The 18,837-nt window shown below is 41.5% G+C and overlaps 2 protein-coding genes across 2 annotated transcripts; both read right to left on the bottom strand.

Annotated features, from left to right (window-relative positions):
• Positions 1-927: 927 nt before the first annotated feature.
• LOC309966326 (UPF0415 protein C7orf25 homolog) lies at positions 928-3,562 on the bottom strand. The gene is made up of 2 exons (XM_082846285.1): positions 3,489-3,562; positions 928-2,566 (listed from the first exon to the last, which is right to left on the bottom strand). The coding sequence occupies exon 2, from the start codon at positions 2,543-2,545 to the stop codon at positions 1,280-1,282; it is 1,266 nt and encodes a 421-aa protein (XP_082702411.1). The 5' UTR covers positions 2,546-2,566; positions 3,489-3,562; the 3' UTR covers positions 928-1,279.
• A 4,724-nt stretch (positions 3,563-8,286) lies between these two features.
• On the bottom strand, positions 8,287-18,673 carry PSMA2 (proteasome 20S subunit alpha 2). Its single transcript, XM_082846947.1, has 8 exons — positions 18,609-18,673; positions 14,920-14,996; positions 13,749-13,881; positions 12,192-12,314; positions 11,379-11,460; positions 9,800-9,873; positions 8,656-8,713; positions 8,287-8,568 (listed from the first exon to the last, which is right to left on the bottom strand). The coding sequence occupies exons 1-8, from the start codon at positions 18,647-18,649 to the stop codon at positions 8,452-8,454; spliced, it is 705 nt and encodes a 234-aa protein (XP_082703073.1). The 5' UTR covers positions 18,650-18,673; the 3' UTR covers positions 8,287-8,451.
• Between the last annotated feature and the right edge of the window lie 164 nt (positions 18,674-18,837).

Here is an 18,837-nt window from a genome sequence, read left to right as displayed (position 1 = left end):
ACCTCTCCACACTAACTTGGAGCCCCAATCACAGCCTTTTCCCCTAGGAAATGTGTTGAGTTAGTAATAGAATCTCTCCCAGGAGAAACCCCCCGCCCCATACACGTAATTTTGCATTTCATTTCATGGGCCCTGACAATCAAGTTCCACCTTCTCAACATTGTGGCTGGAAATTGAAGTTTCCCTACTCACAGAAGAGGGGCTGGCTCAGTGGAAAGGCCAGGCTGTGAGAACACAAAATCAAGTTCTAATAATGGCTCCTACACTTGGCACAAGTTAATACTTCAGCTTTAAGACTCAATTCCCAATTTTTAAAATGTGAATACGTACCTACTTTGCTAATTTGTCCTCACTGCACATTCATGAAACACCTAGCACAATACGGACATAAAAATTTCTTTTTATTTACAACTGTGTCATGAAACAGGCATGGAATCTCCCTGCCACTGTTTCACGAGAGAGACGTAATAATGCAGCTGTCCCTTCCCACTTGCAAAAGGAATGGGAAAAGTAGTATTCATAATCCAAATACTGCTGATGTGGGGGCCATTTATATTTAAAAGTAAAACCTTTATTTTATATAATTCTTTTTCAATATATTCAAATAAATATTTAACCTTTTAAACATCTTAGGTTTGTAGTAGTGTGACTGTTGTCTATCTTCTCACGATGGTGTATCAAGAGATTCATGGGACTCCCATGATCAGAATTCCCTTTATTTCCTTCTATATTAATGTCCCCTTTGTAAACGTAACCACCAGACTGCACCTGACAGATAGCAATCAAATAAGGATCTTTTCAGTAACAGCCGTAACTTTGGAATCTAAAATTCACTGAAAACTATTACCTCCCAGCCTCAACCCATATCGATTGCTAAATCAATACAATGAAAAACAAGCTTCAGAAGTTTCTCCAGATATTTAATGCAAGATGCCACGTAGCCACAGTCCAAGAGAGGCGGTTACCATTAGGGGAGTGATAGCCCTACTGAATGAAACAAATCAAAATACCGTGATACAGCTACAAGCCTTATACAGATGTATTTCTGTTCTAATTATAATGTAGCCAGTTTGATAAATAAGGTTGCCTCTTGTGCTTTTTTCGTACTTTAGGTTATATACCTTATAGATGAGACAGTCAACCTGACTGGTTTAAGAGCTCTAAAGAGTATTAAAGAGCATTATTTTTACTATAGACCATTTTTTTTCCAATTAAGAATGGGAAGACACAGCCTTTGGTATAAATAACTTATTCCCATGACAGTATTTAAAGGATATCATCAGTGTTGGTTGTCAGTTGTGCAGTCTTTTGGTAAGGGGGTAGCTAGGGCCTCTTTGCTCTCAGTGAGTGCTCTGGGCTGATGGATAAACACACTGAACTTAACACCCTGGTTATTGGCAGCTCTGACAAAACCACTATTGGCAGTCATTGTGATGGCTTTTAGGGTGTCTCCTGTCCCAAAAATCGTTAATGAGCGGCTATTGATTTTTGAACTGGACACTAGTTTCAAGGCACGCTCAGAAGGCTGGTCTGGGACCACGTTAATTCGCTTAATTAGCATAGCAGCCCGCTCTCTCTCCCCGGGACCTCCTAAGGTATCTAGGATAGACTGAAAGTCCTTGACGGCAGATTCGCAGGCAAACAACTCCTTGTCCTTCATAAATGCCTCCAGCTGTGGCAGAACCTGCTCTTTCCTCTCTTGCTCTGCTTGTTCGGTGAGCACTTTTTCTCTGAAGATAAAGCGGCAGCCTCCGTAGCTGAGGGCGGATACGTATGTGATTAAAGTAGTAATGTCCAGGTTGGCTCTTGTGCACACGTCAACCTTGATCTCCGTTGGAAACGCGACACTGGCTAGGATGTTTTCTCGGTCTACTCTGGTCACCCGCAAAACTTCGGGGCCATCATCGTCTGATTCGCTCTCGCTGGCCTGGAGCTCTTCACGGGGCTCTAACAGAGAGTTCACGGCTACTATGTCTCCCCTCACAGATACACCCATTTCTTTCAGCTTCTCGGCCATGGGGCTGGAGACACTGTTGTAAAATGCGAAGACGATGTGAGGGTTGCTGTACTGCACCGGCTGCTGGTGACTGGCCTGGAGGAAGTCTTCAGCCTGCTCAACGATGCTTTTGTCGCCATACTGGCCCCGGCCCAGCCAAATGTTATGCAGAGCTTCAGCCTTCCGGCCAATGGCTTTCACCCAGGTATGACCACCATTGGCAACGACATCCACCACAAGGGTCTGCTTTTCGCCCAAGGTGTCTGTGTAACCAAATACATGGAGAACGCTGACCACATCTTCCAGGTTTTCTGCCGATTCCACGATGGCTCTTAGGTGTGTCAGGTTAGTGCTCTGTAAATGGGACTCCTTAATGGCTACTTTCCCAGCTTCTACCTTCTGCAGGAATTTTAATTCTGCCTTCAGTTTGCTGCACAGCTTGGCACTACCTTCGATGCCACCTTTTCTTGACCTGGAGAGTGACTCTGCTCTCTTCATCAGTTCCTTGGCTATGGCGATCCGCTCACAAAGCATGGAGTGTGCAGACATGCTGACAGCATTATGCCTTTCCTATGAAAAGAAACAAATCAACCGCAAGCAATTCTTCACTCAGGATTCTAAGACTTCATTCGGACCACAAAGGTTATGGAGGCCGGGTCTATGAACCTGGGATTCTGTGAATCTGATTCTGGAGGGACTCCCTCCTCTGAGAGCTAAGGAAAGGATGATAGCTAGACTTCTGAACTGCTCCTTACGTCCGCTGGGTTCTAACACTCTTTGCGCCTTCATTTCTTCAGCTTGAAGGTCATGGGATCCACAGTATATCCCGGGTTAGGATAAAACGCAGGGGGCTGGCAACCTGCTACATAAGGAATTCCCTTATAAGCAGCCTTACTGTTCGGTTGTCGAGAAATTTTAGTGGAAGGGTCAAGATAAAAATGATTAAAATAAGTGTATCCACACAGACTAGCTGGTGAACAAACTGTCCAAACCAGGAGACTCTCTCCTCAATTGACCACGCTAACCTTCCATGAGTGGGTCTCCTTCAACCTGCTGCCTCGTGATTTCCCAGGGGCACACGGTACACACGCCCAGGAATCCAGACCGCCTCGTACCTGCACGTGACGTCAACCCAACCCATTTCTAAAGACCGAAGGCGCCCACCAACTCGGCCCCCGCACCCACTCCGAGGAAAACGCCCTAAGATAAACTCCACGGAGCAGCCCGCGGCGGCCCGGGCGGGCGGGCCTGAGGTCGGCGGGGCCTTCCGGGCGGGCACCCGGCCCTGTTCGGTCCACCTGCACCGCTGGCCCCGTCGGGCAGGCTCGGGCTCCAAGAGGCCCCACGGCCAGCGCCGGGACGGAGGCGCGGGCGGAGAGCGCTCGGCGGCTCGGCGCCCGCCACCCGACCCGCCGACCCGGCCCAACCCCCTCCCGGCCTCGGAAGGGGCGCCCGGCTCCCCCACCCCCTCGCCCGTTCCCCGGCTCCTCACCGTCAGCGCCCAAGACCGCGAGCGCGAGCAGGCGGGCACGTGCGCGCGAGGCCGGGACCCGTCGAGTAACCTCACTGGGCAGCCCCTTCCCCACTCGGGCCTCAGCTGCTGCTCCGCTGGCGCGAGCTCCGCCTACGCCAGCCCCGCCGCCTCGGGCTTTTCCCGCGTCACGTGGCCCCGCGCCGGGTGACGCCGAGCCCGCTATTCCCAGGCGGCAGCGCGGCCTCCAGAGCGGGGCTGACGCTAGCGCGGCGGCCATGTTTGTTGAGGGAAGAGGCTTCTTCCACTCCCGCTGCGAGGCGAGCGCGGAGCGCGCGACCGCCTGGCCCCAGGAAAGATGATCTCCCACTGGGGCACCAGCCGCTCGATCCCCAGCGTGCCAGGCAGGCTGAACCCGTATCCTAGCATCTAATCATGGTTAGACTTTGCCTGGGGCGGCAGTCGGTGCATTTTGGTGGAGAAAACCTCCCGATCGCGCCCACCTCCTCTCCGCGGGTCAAGTACACCGTTTTGCTATCAAGCTCAAACCCCTACGAGTGCCAGACAGTGGTTGTCGTCTTAGAAAAAGTTTGTCTCATTTTAACAGAAAACTGGCTGGAGAGGTTTGTCAAAGGTTTCACAGCTGTTAAGTGCTGTAGCTGGGATTTCTGACCCCACCCCAAAGCACTTGCCACTGCGCCACCACGGGCTCTCCATTAGAAAGTGTCATTAGAGACGCGCTGCCTTTCTGAAGAGGACAAACGATCGGTGGCTGGCTTCTGAAGGGCTGGGAAATTGGTATTAGCTTCAGTAGTGTCCAGAGTCACCCATAAAGTAAGGCTAACTTTAAAATTTTAAGAGGACTTTAAAATTAAGCCTATGTCTGCCTGCTCCTTTCCTAAACCTTACTTAAATGACAGGAAAGGAATAAACCCACAAGACTAAAAAGAACAAGAGATGATTGCACATGAGATATGTCGATACATTTTTCAAGACAAAGAGCAATAATGACACTTATTCAATGCTTATTATGTGGCAGGCATTGTTCCAAGTGCTTTTCAACATATTTATTCAATCCTCTGAGCCTAAAAGATATGGTTAAGAGTTAAGTCCGCCAGAGAGAGGTTATTTGAAGCCATGAAGCCTCTCTGCGGAAGTAGTTAGTAGACTACAGATGCCTGGAAGGAAAGGAGGCAGTGAGGAGGGGCTGAAAATGGGCATTGCTTACATGTTGTATAAGGAACAGACACCAAGTCCTCTCTCCCGTCCTGTGGAGCTGGGACAGTTACCCATCCTTCCCCAGGCGGAAGTCGAGTTTATGATGTTGAAGACAGGGAATGAGAGGGGTTCCAGACACATTATGAAAAGAGTTTAAGTTTTCGTCCTGAACAGTAAAATGCTGTCGGCCCCTTCTCTGCCCCTCACGGAACGCTGGCACTCCTGTCCCACTCCTCTCATCACCCTCTCCCTCAAACCCTTTTTCTCTGGAGAAACAGAGCAAATGAAAGACCACAGAGAAATGGCTTATAGGTGCTGATATTCGGCATCCCCCAGTAGGTAGGTTTGGGGTTCACAAACACAGCACTTCCAAACATTTTTCTGTTTGGAATCTAAAGGAAACAGAAAGCAGAACCAAAAAAAAAATTTTTTTTAAATATCTTTAACTAGCCTCCTCAGATAGAGGATATTTCAGCCATAAATCAAAGAATTCTGTTTTTAAAGGGGAGATAATGGAGTATAGGAAAGAGTTCTTCAAAATTAAAAATATCCCAAATCTTAAAAACATCAATAGAAAAGAAGAGTGTAAAAATCTACTAAAAAGTAGATTTAAAAAAATAGGTGAAAAATATAGCAAAAACAAAAGGCTCCAGTATCCAATTAATAGGAGTTTAAATGTGGAGACATTTCTTTCTAACCTAGAATTTTTAAACCCAGCCAATCAAGAGACAAGAGGAGAAGAAAGAGTTTCAAAGACGCAACCAGCTTGGATTAGAGCAGAAAGAGGGGGTTTCAAGAAACTTCTTGGAATGGTGCTGGGGGAGAGGGGCTGCAAAGGGTTGGGTGAGAACTGTCAGATTACCTTGTATCTGACAGTCAGGAAAACTGTGCAGAGGGTTTTGCAATCCCGTTAGGGGGGAACTGGCAAGAATTAGTGACAGCTACAGAGAAAACAAAGCAAAAAAGTGAGGAAAAGCAATCACAGTATACTTACATACCCCTAATAAAAATCTTTTATGCTAAACATTGTGATCTAATTAAAGCAGAAGGGAAGTGAGGGTGGTATAAGAGTTCTAAATTCTCATCTTGCAGAATAAAATGTTTATATGATGGCTGACCTTCAGGAATCCAGAAATAACCATAATAAGCCTACTGTTTTGAAATATGGGAGTACCTGATGGAATACTTAAAATGGGAAAAGTGATGAAACTCAGGGACAGGGCCTTTGATCAAGTGTTAGAAGTTATCTAACTTTTAAAATAGGCTCATGCTTAGGAAGCTATCACTTACTTGGCAGGCAGGTATTGCTGGTTCGATAATAAGGTCCTTGAGAGCAGGGTCAAGGGAGGAGTCTGAACTGAAGGAACCGTGTGAGGCAACGTGACATTAATACAGGACCACTGGACTGGGTTTCAGGAAATTAGGATTCTAAACCAAAGGAGTTACCAACTCTTACATGTTCTCAGGCACTTCATTGAGTATCAGCTTGTGTTTCTTTACAACAGGGGCTCAGAGCTTGCCTACATCAGCAAGGAGACGCATGATAAAGAGGTGAAGTTAAGGCTTAGAGTTGGCGGTTTCAGTCCATGAACATAGTCGAACAATAGATGAAAAATCCTTTGATCACCCTTCTCACCTAATCAGTACCCAATAAGCCAGCACTGGATAATTATAAAGATCAATATTACTTTTCTTCCTTATTTCCCTTTCCTTTTCAACTCCCTCTTCCCCCCATGTGTGAATTTTAAACATTTCCATGTTTCACTGCTAATAATTGTTTTGCAAACTTGGATTCATGGTTCAGTTGAGGAACTGGAAGAGAAAAACAAGTGGAGGCAAATTTTTTAAGAGAAGATACAAAAAAATTGGACCAAAAATGGAGAGGGGACTGTATATTAGGAGCATTATGATACTTAAATAAGATTAAAAGAAGCTAGAATCCACTGGCTAGAAATGACAGAAGAGTTGGAGAACATTCAGGGATGCATAATGGGTTGTCAGACCAAAAACTTGAGTTTCCCAAGAAATGGAACAAAAGGGGACAAGTGAAAATTAAGGTCAATGAAAAGAACAAACTGAGAACCAAGGGAGTTCTAGGCAGCTTCAGCTGAGCTAGGCTTTGTACTTAATGGGGCAAAGAGGCAAAGAATAGAACCTGGACACAGATCTGCTTCAGCTAATTCTTCCTCTCTTTATTCCATAGGACTTACTGTGTTAGCACTCAATAAGAACCTCCACGTTGCTTTCTTTTTGTCCTAAATAAAAATGCCTTTACTCTTCCCTTCTTTGATTTGTAGAATTTTGGCATTCCTCTGGTTTCTTAATATGAGACATTAGAGAGAGCCTAAGCAAATTCAAAGGAGCTAAAACTTATGGGGTACTTAACCATTAACCTTGCCAGGCCTTTCACTTGCATAATCAAGTTTAGTCCTGAGAAAACACTCTGAGATAATTACTTTGTGCAGTCACTTGGCCAGTTAAGTGGGAGAGTTGAGACCTAACTCCAAAAACCATTCCTTTTTAACACTAAGTTCACCTTCTAGCGTGCTGGATTCACAATGTACCAAGAGCCGACGAGGAGAGACTGTTATGTTAACTGAGGCGTTCAAGACAAATGTCTAGAAATAGGTCAAGTTGGTATCTCCCATCTCCCATCATAACACTTCAGCCACTTACAGGGGTGTTACAGTGACAGTGGGTAGAACTGGGAATCCTGACAGACATGCTCCAAGATAAGGCTCTTGCCTAAAGAGCCTAAACTTGGCTAGATCATAATCAAGATCTTTAGAGCCACATTTAAATCACAGAAATGCCCGCGATCTCTTTGTTGGTAAGAACAGTGACATTCATAAACTCTATGCTCTGTGAGCAAGACTAATGACATGATCTCTCTTATCCTACGATGCCTTAAAAACAAAAAAAGAAAACTAAGTGCTATGCCTTCACATATAATGAAAACAGGCTTCAGGTACCCCATTATCTGCTTGCTTCTATGAGCCTTAATTTGCAGTGAAGGTTCTGATTACACTGAGATTACATCAACGAGGGAGAGACTTAAGCCATAATTTTGACATTTAAGTATTAGTATTTTATTTCCAGCACTCACGTTCATCCTTGAGTTAAAAAGATTTAGTAGATTCTAGGGGGCTCTTTTTAAATACATGTACCTACTTGCGATGGGAAAACCAACAGGAACTAGCGCACCATTTTTTATGTATGTACACAATATACCTCCTATAGGAGACTGTTTGGCTTAGCACTCCTGGCAGCTCCAGCGCAATCTCACAGAGCATGCTAGGGTTTCACTGCCACACACTGAATGGTGCCTGAAAAACATCTATGCTGCCACCTTGTCTCAGAATCCACGAAAGTCTGCAGATTCTCCCAGCTCTAAAAGCAGTGATGTTTACCGAAATCAGCATTTTGCTTTACTGAAGCAGACATCTGACAGCAAAGAGAGTAACAAGATGTGACTTAACCCAAACTGCACGAGGACTAAAGACAGTTTCACCATTCTGCTTTGTAGTCTCCAGAAATCAACTGTGATGAAAAGCAGGATATAACTATGTTAAAATTTTACTAATTCCTAAAAAGCAGGAAGTTGAATTTAACGGTTTATTATGATTTATAAGTCTCATTTTAAAAACATCAGTCCATCAAACCATGTAGAAATAAGTATGCAAAAAGTCTGCAAAACAAAAACATACTTTAAACATGTTTAAGTAGAGAGGTTATCTGAAATTCCAGATTTTCAGTCACTTCATTGTTATGCAATGGCAGCCAAGTAATCCTTAACTTCAGTTGGAGTCAGCCTCCTAAATCCGGCTTCATTGCAGATTCCAACTTCTATGTTATCTTCTGTCATCTGCCCTTCAAAGCTTTCCTGATCAAGAGGGAGGGAAAAATTTCAATTTTCTAAGCAGTTAATTATACAATCACTACAAATCCAACTGTTAGATATTGAACTAACCTTTAGGGTTAATATGGCTGTATGAATGGCATCTTCAAGTTCCAGATCTTCATTATATCTGAAGAATTTTTTGAAAAAAACCCAATGATTTACGGCACTATTAACATTATTTATGACTATGTAAACACAATGATAGCAACAGCGTAAGATTTCTTAAACATCTAAAACACCCTTAAAAATATTAAGTTACAGATTAATTCTTTTTGTCACCTCACGGAGCTAGCTGCCCCCAGATAAGAAATTGACAATTATTTGGTGTGCATTCCCGACATCATGAAGAGTGTAACCCTAACGTGAGTTTATTTTAGGAAACTTCCTTAAGTATAAACATTTTAATACAATCAGAGTGTGGTGGCAATATTATAACAATTTATAAAAATAAAGCAGAGAAATCAGACTTCTGCTAAAATTTCTTATGTTTTTTATGTTTGGAAGACTCACTAATATGTAAAAGGAAAAAAAATTGCTTTAAAATCCGAAGCTTATTTAAATTTACCAATTAATCCCGAGTCTAAGATTTTTAAATAATCTTAACATGAATATTATGTGAAAATGTACTGAGAAGGTTCATTTGGTGGTTAAAATCAATTGCGAACTTTTCCCATTCAAAATGTAGGACATTTTTTGGTGGGCTACAATAATGCTGAGTCTAGAATACAGCTGGAAGTAAGGGAGAGCAGTCTGCTGTGCTGGCAGGACAGATTTTTACCAAGTACATACATCACAACTTTAATCCACCATCAACACCGTGTTTGGCTTCACAATTTTTTTTTTTGTAATCGTCAAAATGCAAGCTGTAATCACTTACATCATTTAAAAATTTTCCTCCCCAATTTTTTTACTCCAAATCCAATGGTCTTTTTTTTTTTTCTTGAGATAGTAGGAAAAATGAAGTAAAAAAAATAATAATATTTAGGAAAAAAAGCATGAGAATGCAGAAAGAGAAGTTCATAAGAAATGAATATTACCACTTAATATATTGAAGGCTGGGGAGCCAGAGTAGAGAAAAGTTTGTTTGTTCTATCAGGTAAATAGGCTTGAATACACAGTCATACAACAAATTTGTTTAGATTCATGGTATTATTTAAAGAGAGCTGAAAACTGTAAAGTAAGTTTGCTAATGAATCTAGTTTTATAAGCCCACCTTTTCTCAAGGAAAGTTTTCCCATTCACATAGTTCTTTCCCATTGCTGTGGCTTTCCAGGCAAAGTAAGCTCCCTAGTCAGGAAGGGAAGAGGAAAAGAACATTTTAAATCATTAACCTAATTACTTAGGATGCTGACATTTATGTCTCAGTTCAATAATTTCGTCTCTAACTTCTAAGGTCACAAAATATTTACTGGAATGCAACGGAATACACCATAAAATACGTTAGTGAGATAAATAACAAAAAGGCATGAAGAAACTTTTGGAGGTTATGGAGAAGTCCAGCATCTTCGCTGTAGTGATGGTTTTCTCAGGCATTTACATACATCAAAAACCCAACAAACTGTACACTTTAAATATGTGCAACTTATTGTACAAAATTTATGTAAAAAAAAAAGAAACTGAGGTTAACTCAGAGCAAATAATCACAAATAATATTGTAGCTTACTAGGACTGAAGGGCTCTAGAAATCTGTCATATATATCTGAAAAATGGTGACCAGTTCTTCAGCAGCAGCAGCAAATAAATTAAAAAGACACAGCTTTGCATTAAAATTTTTCAAAGGTGTTGATATTTTGTAATCTAATGTTGAATGAAAGCAGCAGCAGTATGTCCTATATAACATGACATCTATTGAAAAAATACATACACACACAGACACACAGACACTGAAAGAAACAGACAAAACCTATTTTAAAAGACCCGACTGCCTTTTAGACACAACAGGGGGAAAAGGGCAAAAGGTGAAAGCTGGATGCCAGTGATGCTGGCTCTGCTACCCCCAGGAAAGGGAGGTAAGAGGGCATGTCACTTAGCTTCAGAAGCTCGGATATGGGGTAGCAGACACTGTCAAAGTTCCCCAAATACTTAATTTTTCTGATTTAAGTAACAACCAAAAAAAATTTTTTTTTTTTTGCCTTTTCAGATTACAAAGCTAGTTTGAATTGAGTGAACTTGCCATTATCTAGTGATCTATAAACTATGAAAGATCAGTTTCTAATCACCAGTTTTTTCTTTCAGGTCTCCTCACAGCAAACATGAGTGACAGATGTGAGACACATGGAGGAGTGGTACCCTCTACAGACACCTACTAACCTGAACACCAATCTTCTGCTTTAGAGCAGACAACTCACCCATTTTGCAAAACATCGAATTCAAGATGGACATCAATATTTGTACAGGAAGAGTCACACTGAAGTCAGTCCCAAGATTAAACTGACTGCAAAGGGCACTGCCCCCACCCAGACCCTTACCTTTAATTATAATTTTTTAAAAGTAAAAGAATTCCACAGATATAAAGAGACTTGATAACAACTATTTCAACTAATCATTCAAAGTATGTGAAGTCAAGCAACATACCAGAAGAACACGGGGGGCAGAACTAAAGTGGCTTCCTTATCAGAAGACTGAATTACCAACATTTTAAATGTGCAAGTGAATATTTACTACTTCTAAAGCCCAAATGAAAAACAAAAAGAGAAAATACTCTAATTTTTAAGTTTTTTATGGCTTCTATTTTTACTAGATATTCAAAGAGCCCTTCGACAAATCCCTCAAATACATCTAATGATACTTACAGATGGATCTGACTGAAATAAATATGGTCGCCCCTCATTCCAACCACAAATAAGTAAAGAAACTCCAAATGGACGAACACCACTGAAGAGAGAGAAATGAAAATTACTTGCCATCTTCATGGTGTTAAAGTCAACCTAAGCTAAGAATTTATTAATACCCTCAAGTAAAGCAAGTGATCAGGTAAACCGAATTAGACTTCTAAGCTCCTTAAAAAGTATTTAACACCATTCTAAACAGATCAATTCAAAATGAATTTTCTTTATGGTACTGAGAAAAGACAGTCAAATCATTTTGGTAAATGGAGTGATACAAACATCAGGGTTAATAAGTGTGGAGTAACAGTGTCCTAACAAAATGACACATTTCAACAAACGCAGCTTTTCCACTGGCTTTACAAATCAGCAGCTACCTCATCCGTGTTCACACCCAAGCTGAAGAACACTGGAATTAAATAAATACGGATGTGTCAAAGAGTTATTGCTTTCATCATGTGCTTATAATCATTTTGGTTAGAAGATAAATTTGGAAGCAGCAATGACTGTCTGCCCATACAGAAATGTTTTAATTACTAGCAAAAGGACTTTATCTAGAAGTTGGTTTCTGCTACTGTACGAACAGCAAGAAAACATTTCCATTTTCTCTTTAAAAAAATATTTCGGGTCCAGTTAAGATCAGAAATGTTCATCATAGTGATTTTCTCCACTGATTAAGGAAATATAGGAATACTAAGCCCTTTTTAAAAAAATACGTCTACTCATAAAATGATTTTTTTTCTAATTCATGACACATTTAAAGTAATAAAATCAACCTACCCTGACTGGGTGTATTCTTGCATCACGGAAGCTACTCTCTGTACCAGCTGAGCTGTGGGAATGGGCTCTTGGTAAACAAGATAGTATTGTTGAGCTAGTTTTCGAGCTCTGTGCACAAGCACTCTGACAAACAGAAAAGAAATAAGATTTAATTAAAATTCAGATGCTTTACTATCTGAAGACTCATTCTCCTTCTGTAGGCATACACCTATAGCACAAGTTTGACATGTATCTCTAATAGTAGCTCTTCACTCTAAGCCAGTCCTGTTCTTAAATCTGATTATGGTTAATTTACAAGAAAATATCAGAGCATCACTGAGGAGACAAACCATAGATGAACAAGAACAAGGCAAAAGGAAGGAAACTATGGACTGGGGGGTACCCATTAGCTTAGCAGCCATGGCTCTAGCATATACAAGAACGTTATATCTCGCCACAGCGTCTTCAAGATTGTGCGCCCCTTATCCCAAGGGCAGGCACCTTGCCTTTTTATATTTCACTCCAGGCAACAGGCTAATACGCACACACACACGTGTTCAGGCATATGTTTCTCACTCTGCCTCAATCTTGTTCCACAGATTGGAATTCAAAGGGTACCTTCCAGAGATGAATGAACAGCGTGAAACTAATTATAACTTAAAAAAATGTAAAATTTGTCAAAAGTGTAACAATTAAATATCCTAGCAAGAGAAGCAGGATTCACCTTTACCTGCTCGTGTGCCAATCTGAGCTCTGCACATTAGCCCTCTGAACAATACTCCTGTGGTGTCAGTTTATTCTGTGAGTGCTAGTACACTGCAGTCTCCCTTCCGTGCAATGGTAGCAGGATCCACTGTAGGGAAGCCTGATCACATGCCAGTGACCCTGGTGCTTTTTCTAACTCATGAAATTTTGGCTCTACCTATCTTACTCCACAAACTCAAGAATGAAGAAATTCTGTTTCTTTCCTTTTGCTTCTTAAATGACAAACAGAAAGCTGCCAATCTCTTTAAACCTGCTGGCACCCTGATGTAACAGGATTACTCTCTTCCTGTGAAATATCAAAGGAGTGATTATATAAACATCTGGATCCACACTGGCTGTCATACTCCACAACTTTCAGTGGCCTTTTGAGAATTCTGTCCCTTTGCTAAAAACAGAAGTAAATAAAATGAGGTTAACTCTGGATGGTATGCTTTCTTTTGCTGTCTGATAACTTTAAAAATATATAGTTTATTATAACATGTATTGCTTTTGCTGTTTTTAAAATACATTTAGAGAACAGCAAAGCCCTTGCTGAGCCCTTGGATGGTAGAAGAGGTATTATGATCAGAAGGGAAAACCACTGAACAGAGATGAGAGGGGTAAGTCTCCATCTCCTCTTTTACGACTGAGTGGCACTGAGCTCTTCTCCTTCAAATAAGCCCCAGTCTGTCTCATACTGGCAAACTAAGTTCAGCTGCCAACGATGAGAAGTTGGGAGATTAAAGGAAAAACATCCTTTGATTTTTCTCCTCCAAGTATAGATTACAAGGAATTCATGAGATGGTGAGAAAAAGAATAAAGGGTACAAGGTACCTGTAATCTGGGCCCATGCCGCTATACACCAAACCTATATGCTTGGTGATTGGTTCCACTTTGTGGACACTTCGCTCGTCATACAAAATGGATTTCTGTTTCTTCTCAGTTGCCAAGACCACACCATTTGCAGCTTTAAAAAAAAGAAGACTTAAATGTTATTTAAAGACTCTGCTTCAACAGTTTTCTAGTTGCGGAAGCATTTCAGCCAAACTCCTTTATTTCTTCTTATTTATAAAAGCTTTTCTTCTGGATTTCTATATTAAAATTACCCAAGGAAAGGTAAATCAACTTTCCCTCAATGGTCATCTGGATTGCACTAAGAAGTCCCTCCGCTAAAGGTATTATACAACTTTTCTTAAGAAAGAGTCCATATGTTTTAAACTAATGGAATTCTGCCTACTTGGCCTACTGTTCTTATAATCTGAAATTTTACAACCAATGATATGTTTTTTATAAGTTATCTTATGATTAACCTTTTCTAAGTTATGGAAAGAAAAAAACTGCCAGAGAACAGTGATACATAATCAGTGGAAAAAAACAAAAGAATACTCAGTTTTCTGAATAGGAAAAACTATTTGTGGGTTATCACAATAGATAAAGGTGCGATTATTTATTTTAAAAAAAAAATATTCATCTTCTTTGGCTTATCACTTTCTTTAAACATCAAAATACTGTAGATTAATAAAAAGAACTGTTGGGACTTCCCTGGTGGCGCAGTGGTTAAGAATCCACTTACCAACTCAGGACACAGGTTCAAGCCCTGGTCTGGGAAGATCCCACATGCCACGGAGCAACTAAGCCCGTGCGCCACAACTACTGACCCTGCGCTCTAGAGCCCGCGAGCCACAAGTACTGAGCCCATGAGCCTAGAGCCCGAGCCCGTGCTCTGCAACAAAGAGAAGCCACCGCAGTGAGAAGCCTGCACACCGTAACAAAGAGTAGCCCCCGCTCGTTGCAACTAGAGAAAGCCCGCGCACAGCAACAAAGACCCAATGCAGCCAAAAATAAATAAATAAATAAATTTATAAAACAAAAAAACCCAAAAAGAACTGTTAAAAAATTATGCTGCCACAGCTATTTACTTTTACATTAATTACCTATTAATTCCAAAAGAACACATTATGACAACTAATAACAGGAATCTGAAATGAATGAAGCATTTAATTACCTTTAATTCCCACTGAAGGGGCTCCTCCAGCTACAGCAGCCAAAGCATATTCAATCTGGACAAGTTTACCAGATGGGCTTAAAGAGAAACAAAGGTATTGCTAAATTCACATTCTCAAATACTTATTAGAGGAACACCTCTGAGAAAGGGCAGGTAAGTAGGCCAAATCCATTAATCAAGCATCAAGGAATAGCTGGGCTTCGAAAATTTATCATGAAGTTGTACGGAAACTAAGTTTATTCATAGTGTAACACTAATCTCTTTCCTTAGGTTGTTTTTTCTTGTCTGCCCCTTAAAGCAGCATCATTACTGTTGCCTTTCACCACTTACCAACCTTGTGACTTTGGGCAAATTACTTAACCTCTCTGTGTCTCAGTTTTCTCATCTGTAAAGGGGATAATAGGAGTATAGTAGTTACCTATGAATATTTCAAAGGTTGTTGTGAAGATTAAATAAAGTGATGCCTTTTGTTCCTGGCACAAAATTAGCAGCAAGCAAATACCAAAAAGTAATATTATTAAGAACATGTATGTGTCTGTTAAATACCAAATAACAGCAAATAATCCATGTGGGTGGAGTTAAACATTTTATAAAGCAGACATGGCCTAAGACATAAAACCTAGATATCAATCACAACAAAGTATCTGCTATATAATACAAAACTATTTCGAGATGCCATGAGCTGGTTATACTTAACATTTCTGGTTCCATGAGTTTGGCAGCCAAATGCTACTAGCTAGGCCCAAACTGGCTTTTTAGGTCACATTTTATTTCAACCTAGCTGTTGAGTTAGAACAATTACTATAAATGTCACCAACCTTTCTATTTTATTGACAAAGTCCTTGAATGAAAAGTAATTTGTCCAAAGTGACACACAGCTAAGGTCCACATCTCCAGTCTACTACTGAAAATATAATCTTCAGTTTCAGAAGGTCATCTGTTTTATCTTCACAAAATTATAGATATTCTCTTTGTCTCTCAAGTGTCAACTCACACCATCCCATCTTGCTCCAGACACACAACTACTCAACATTCAAAAACCCCTCTGACAAGCTAATCCCTCTGTCTGCAATGCACTTCACCACTGTCTGGTGAACTCCTTCCAAGTCACCCTCTAATCCTTAGTAGAAATGTCACGTCCTCAGGGAAGCTGCCCTGACCACCCAGACTAGGTTGAATCCCACACACTCATACCTATACTGTCCTATGCTTCCTCTTTGGCTAAGAGTCACCATACTTGAATTATTTTTTCAACATTTACAAAGTGTAAGCTCTGTTCAGTCAGCACTCCAACACACAGCCTATGACCAGGTTCATTTGACTGACAAGACACACATCTAGACCTATTTAAGGAATAAGCCTAGGGGCAGCAGTTTAAAGACTGTTAAATGACAAAATTAGCTGACTAGAGCAGAATAACAGCAATAAGCATTTACACTTTTTAAATTAGGCTGTACTTGTTTTCGTTTAATGGTCCCTATTTCGATAATCATATCATGACTTTCTGGGTCCATCCAGCTTTCAATTATTCTTCAATACCTAGTTCAAATACCTCTGGGGACATTTTAAAGGATTAGGTAAACTTAAAAGTTAGCTTTTCTTCCGCTGCCATAATCACACATGTACACTTCTGTCATCGCATCTTTCTGTAGGAAAGCTCACGAACCTGGGAGCTCACCGAGCTATCAACCGTCTTTGTAGTCAATCATGCCGCTACCCAATTCCAAAGCACCAGCATCTCTACCAGGGATAACTGAAATAGCCGTCTAACTAGTTTTCACCTTTTCCATTCTTATTTCCCTTCCCCCACCCGGAGTTACTTTTGTACCATGCCATTCCCCATTTAAATCCTATAATAACTTCTTGGTTCACTTACAATAAAAGCTCCTTACTCTGGCCTACAGGGCCCTGCAGAATTGGCCTGACCCATGCTAACTCCCTGCTCGTTATACTCTAACACACTGGCCTTCTTATCAGTTCGGTCCTTCTCAACTTTGGCACTTTCACACATGCTCTTCCCTCTGTCTGCAACTCTCCCTACCCCTAAATCTTCAAACAGTTGGCTCCCTTTCATCTTTCAGTCCCCCAGAACACTGGTCTTTCCTGACTACCCAATCTAAAGTTTTGTTCCTTCTTTCTCCCTCTCTTGATAAAAATTCCTGAGTAAAGGAAAAACATTCCTCAGAATGCATTAGTAGGCACCCATTTGTTTATCCACTTATTGTCAATATCCCCAACTAAATGTAATCCACAAGAACACCTCCTATAGTATAGTCTCTTGTCATTCCACCTTTAGTAGTTTAACTCTGAGTACAACAAGCTGGAAACAAATTTTTTACTCTAAAACAGAAATGCACTATCATGTTAAAAAACAAAAGAGTGTGTTTTAATAACGAAAATTATTATAGAAAGATTCATTCCCTGCTAACATATAGTTGTTTTATGTTTCAGCTCCACTAGGATTACACCCTCTTAAAGATAAAGGTCCAGGTTTGCTTTGTTCACGAATATGAACAGTGACTACTTGGCAAACATTGCTCCCTATTGTTGTATATGAGGAGACCTTTTATTAAAAGAAAGGTATTTTAGCATTTTAAGACGACGTCGCACAGTAATGGAAAGTGTATTAAATTTGTCGTCAGAAAGAACCCAGTCTGAATGTTAACTCAGCTACTCACCTATGACCAGGGACGAGTTATTTAATTTGCCTGAGCTGTGGTTAGCTCATCTGTAAGGTGTTGAGATAACATTTATCACAGATGGTAGCCCAAAGAGATGGACTAAGCTCCACCCACACAGAAAGTCCTCAACAAGTCAGATGCGGCCCGCCTTCAGCAGTCAGATAAGAATACATTTTAATTAAACGGGGCATCACTGGTCTGTAGGAAAATGGGCAAATTGAATCCTTCCCCAGTCGATTTGTTAAATCCTTTGGTGACGGTTTTCTTACATTGGGAATGATGATAGCTTAACTCAAGTTTACTTTGAAAAATATACTTATCTACCTGTTCTAAAATTTAAAAAGCCTACAATCTTTTTTTTAAATAAATACATCCCCTTCCCAAAATAACAGCCAAAACGCAAATGTAGCCTAGTAGTTTGGCGCCTACAAAGACTAGAGAATAGAAAGATAAATAACGCTTTCACTTTCAGTCCTTAAGCTCCCAGTGGGGGCACCAAAGAAAAAGAAAGCGGGAAGAGGTTTCGAGAGACATTAGTGCCAAATGGAGACTAAGACTCGGACCAAACTGTAAAGTTAGGGCTTTCCGAGAAAAAGGGCCCCCATAGGTCTGACCAAGATTCCGAGCTCCAGAAACTCCCGAATCAGGCCTACTTCGGTCAGGAAGGGAATCCTGAATTCTGAACGGGACACCCGGAGACAGCTAATGCAAAGCTACTTTCTTCCCTAATCTCCAAAGCTAAAGAAAATCCCTGGGTGAGGGCCTCAACCTCCAGCAGCGTCAAGGTCGCCCCGGACCCCCCGACTCGCGTTCCCACGAACCCCAGGCACTACTGCTCCCCAGGCCGCGGGAGGGCCCTGCAAATGACTTTGCAAAGTGGCATTTCCACCCCCATTCCCTACTGGGCCCTCCGGAAGCACCAAGCCAGAGACCATGACGGTAAAAACCGGGTCAGCAGAGTTCCTGCAACCTCGGTTACGAGGAGGACCTCCGGGGCCCCTTCCATACCTGAATGTAGTCAGCGAAAAGCTGTAACCACGCTCCGCCATCTTTACCCGAAGACCCAGCACACTTCCGCACACATGCGCACTGCGGCCCGTTTCTTTTCATTTCCCCTCCCCGCGCCTTCCTTTCCCTCTCTCTGATTGGAGGAAAGTCAGAGACGCTTTCAGGGGCATGCTGGGAGTTGTAGTTCTAGGTGCGCGTTTGCCCGCCTCTGCGTGTGTGCGCGCATGCT

This window comes from Leucopleurus acutus, assembly GCF_964270905.1.
Source record: "Leucopleurus acutus genome assembly, chromosome: 9".
In the NCBI taxonomy this organism is placed as follows: domain Eukaryota; kingdom Metazoa; phylum Chordata; class Mammalia; order Artiodactyla; family Delphinidae; genus Leucopleurus; species Leucopleurus acutus.
This window is presented reverse-complemented; position numbering and strand designations above follow the sequence as displayed.